Below are 3,448 nucleotides of genomic sequence, written 5' to 3'. Positions count from 1 at the left end.
TATTCTTAAGATCCTTGTAGAGAACTAAGCTAGAACCAGGACAGGCTCCAAAAAAAAACCCAAAAACAAAACAAAAAAAAAAAAAAAAAAAAAAAAAGACCAGCAAGTGGTCTTTAGCCACTGAGCCATCTCGCCAACTCCATCTCTCCATCTCAGTATTTGGCTTTTTTTCTCTGGCATGTTCATGCCTTTGGCTCTCTCAGTGACAGGACCCCTGAACTCAGACTAGGAGAAAATCACTCACCCCAGAGAGAAATGGACAAAAGTCAGGGTACTAATGATCAATACTCACCTCGGTGTGTCCAAAGCCCGGATGACAGTTGAAAGCAACCGGCCATCCCTTGAGGTCACCTGTGCCACATACTGGGGTGGTCCAAGGCCTGTGGCCTCCACAACCTTGGAGAAGGCAGGGCTGCCAGAGCAGTCGCATAGGGAGCCGGGGAGGTGGCAGCAGTCACCTGTCGTCATGGCCACAAGGAGCCTCCTGTCCTCAGGGCCTGAGGCCCATGGTCCCAAGAGCCTGAAAGGAGGCCAGCAGAGAGATAAAAGGCGAAATCAGTGAGTCACATGTCAGCTGGGTTCCCTCTTCTTTTCTGAGGTGTGTATGCGAGTGTGTGGGAGTGCAGTGAGTGTGCAAAGAGACATGAGGAGAGGTCGGAGGTCTGAGCACACCTGTTCTCTGCTGTACTTACTGTACGAGAGCTGCCATTACATGTAAGGCTTGTGCCTGCCTTTACATGGGTTCTGAGGACGTGCAGCCAGCCTTCACCCACAAAATGATCTCCCTCTATAGTCATGCTAGCCTGGAACGTAAGATCTAAGCCTTCTGAATGCTAGATTTTAGACTGCCTGGCTCGAGTCCCATCTTGTCAAGGATTGTGATGGCTATTTGTTGTCAAACTGACACAATCAAGACTACCTGGAAAGACGCTCTCATGAGGAGTTGTCTAGACCAGGTTGGGATGTGGTAGTGGGAAGGGCTCTCAATGAGGACCTGTCCAGACTAGATTGTTACTATATTTACAATATTGTAATAATATATAAATATAATTACAATATTGTATATATAGTAACTGTAATTCTTGCTTAATACTTGTTTTGTTATATGTAATTTTACTATGTTAAAGTTAAAACCTTCCTTTCTATTTGAATATAAAAGGGGAAATGGTGTGGGAAGTCCTTCTGTATATGTGTTGCTTTTATTGGCTAATAAAGAAGCCGCTTTCAGCCAATGGCTTAACAGAATATAGCCAGGCTAAGAGAAATATATAGAGAGTAGGTGGAATCAGGAAGAAGCCATGTATCCACCACAGGAGACAGAGCCTGCTGAAACTTTGCCGGTAGGCCATGACCTAGTGGTGATGCACAGATTAATGGAGATGGGTTAGTTTAGGATATAAGAGCTCTAGCTAGAAATATGCTTAAGTGATCGCCCAAGCAGCATTTTAATTAAGACAGTTTTGTGTAATTATTTCGGGTCTGAGAAGCTGGGAACAAACAAGCAGCCTCCGCCTACAGACTGGGTTGTGGTTGTGCCCTTGAGGGATTTTTCTTTTTAAATTATGTTTGTTTTGTGTATGCTTATGTATGTGGGCATACATGTGCCACAGCATGCGTATGGAGGTCAAAGGACAGCTCCTGGGAGTTGATCTCAGGTCATCATCTGGAGTCCTCCCTCTTACCTAGGTATTTTCTCTCTTTTTCTCTACTATTATTATTATTATTATTATTATTATTATTATTATTTTGAGATGGGGTTTCTCTGTGTAGACCTGGCTGTCCTAGAACTCACACAGATCTGCCTGCCTCTGCCTCCCAAGTGTTGGGATTAAAAGCATGCACCACACCACCCAGCTTTATTTAGGGTTTTTCTGAGACATGGTTTCACTGTGTAGCCCTGGCTGTCCTGGAACTATGTAAACCAGGCTGGTCTCAAACTCACAGAGATCCACCTGCCTCTGCCTCCTGAGTGCTGGGATTAAAGGTGTGTGCCACCACCGCCTAGCCCTAGGTATTTCTTAATTGGTTACTTGAGATGGGAACCCACCCTGAATATAAGCGGGCTACACACTGGACGTGATGAAGAGGACAGAGTGAGCTGGGTACCAGCCTGCATGCATTTGCTCTCTCTGTTCCTGATTATAAATGTGATAAGACAAATTCCCTCCAGCTCTTGCTGCTGTGACTTCCCTGAAATGATGGCTTGGAACCTGGAATTGTGACCTAGAATAAATCCTTTCTCCCCTCCCCCCCCAAATTACTTTTGTCGTGGTATTTTATCAGTGTAACAGAACTGGCACCAGGCCGGGGCTCTAAGACTTGCCTCTCTGAATCTGTTTGCATCTAAAATACAGATGTAAGAACTTTACGAAGTGACACACACAATTTAACCCAGGCTTGGAGGACAGCTAGAGCTTGGTTGGATTTTCTCTCAGTCTGCTAGGAAAGTCAGGCATGGCCCCACTTCCAAATCCTGCAAATCAACCTCCATGTCACATAGGAAAAGCAACTGAAAGTAGCTGCACACCTACAGGGTGCCGGGTCAGTGTTTTGCACAGCCAGAATCATGCTGTTCCAGTTAAGACCAAATCCTTGAGACTGGCTAAAGACATATTAAGCTGTCTTCATTGGAAGCAGAATGCATCTAAAGAGGCTGAGAGCAGGATTCAGAGCTAGAATACCTGCCTGGAATCCAGTGAGGGCCTGGGACGAGAGAGACAGAGACAGAGAGACAGACAGAGAGAGACAGAGACAGAGAGACAGAGACAGACAGAGACAGAGAGAGAGGGAGGGAGAGAGAGACAGAGAGACAGACAGAGAGAGAGAGAGGAAGAGAGAGACAGAGACAGAGAGACAGAGAGAGAGTGAGAACTAGAAACTTAATGTTTTTGCACTGCAGCAGAATGGTGAGTCACACTCAGGCCCCTGGTGACTCATGGCCTCTGTCAGACTGTGCACTCTTAGAGACCTCAATTCATCAAGGAAATGACACACGTTTGTGTCCCAGAAGACCAGTTGCTCTGTCCTCAGTTCCCAGGAAGAGGCTGCAGGAAATACTGGACACCTCGGGCAGCCATTCGGAAGTCTGCTCTACCTGGCTTTGGCGGGATTCTGCCCTCTGCCTCGGGTTCCGATCAGCCAAAAGGAACCCTGTGCAGTTCTGTCCTCTTCTCCAGAACAGCAAAAAGAGAATTCCAGCTTTCCAACCTGTGTAAATTTCCTCTAAGAATGTTTTTTCCTTTCTAGTAGCAGGATATGAACTTAGAGACAGCCTTACCAGGCAATCGCCCTGTTACTAAGCTATACTCCCAGCTCCCCACAAACCCAACACTTTAAAACTTTTCCTTTTTAGTTCGAGACCAGCCTGGTCTACAGAGCTAGTAACAGGACAGGCTCCAAAGCCACAGAGAAACCCTGTCTCGAAAAACCAAAAAAAAAAAAAAAAAAA

At 45.9% G+C, this 3,448-nt stretch overlaps 1 protein-coding gene across 1 annotated transcript in view; it reads right to left on the bottom strand.

Moving 5' to 3' along the window:
- The window catches only part of March2 (membrane associated ring-CH-type finger 2), a 33,104-nt gene that overhangs the window by 23,754 nt on the left and 5,902 nt on the right, over positions 1 to 3,448 (bottom strand). The window contains exon 2 of the mRNA XM_026778301.1: positions 293 to 520. Coding sequence (XP_026634102.1) covers positions 293 to 468 — 176 coding nt within the window. The 5' untranslated portion in view covers positions 469 to 520. The remainder of the gene's footprint in view (positions 1 to 292; positions 521 to 3,448) is intronic.

This window comes from Microtus ochrogaster, unplaced genomic scaffold (assembly GCF_000317375.1).
Source record: "Microtus ochrogaster isolate Prairie Vole_2 unplaced genomic scaffold, MicOch1.0 UNK124, whole genome shotgun sequence".
NCBI lineage: Eukaryota > Metazoa > Chordata > Mammalia > Rodentia > Cricetidae > Microtus > Microtus ochrogaster.
This window is presented reverse-complemented; position numbering and strand designations above follow the sequence as displayed.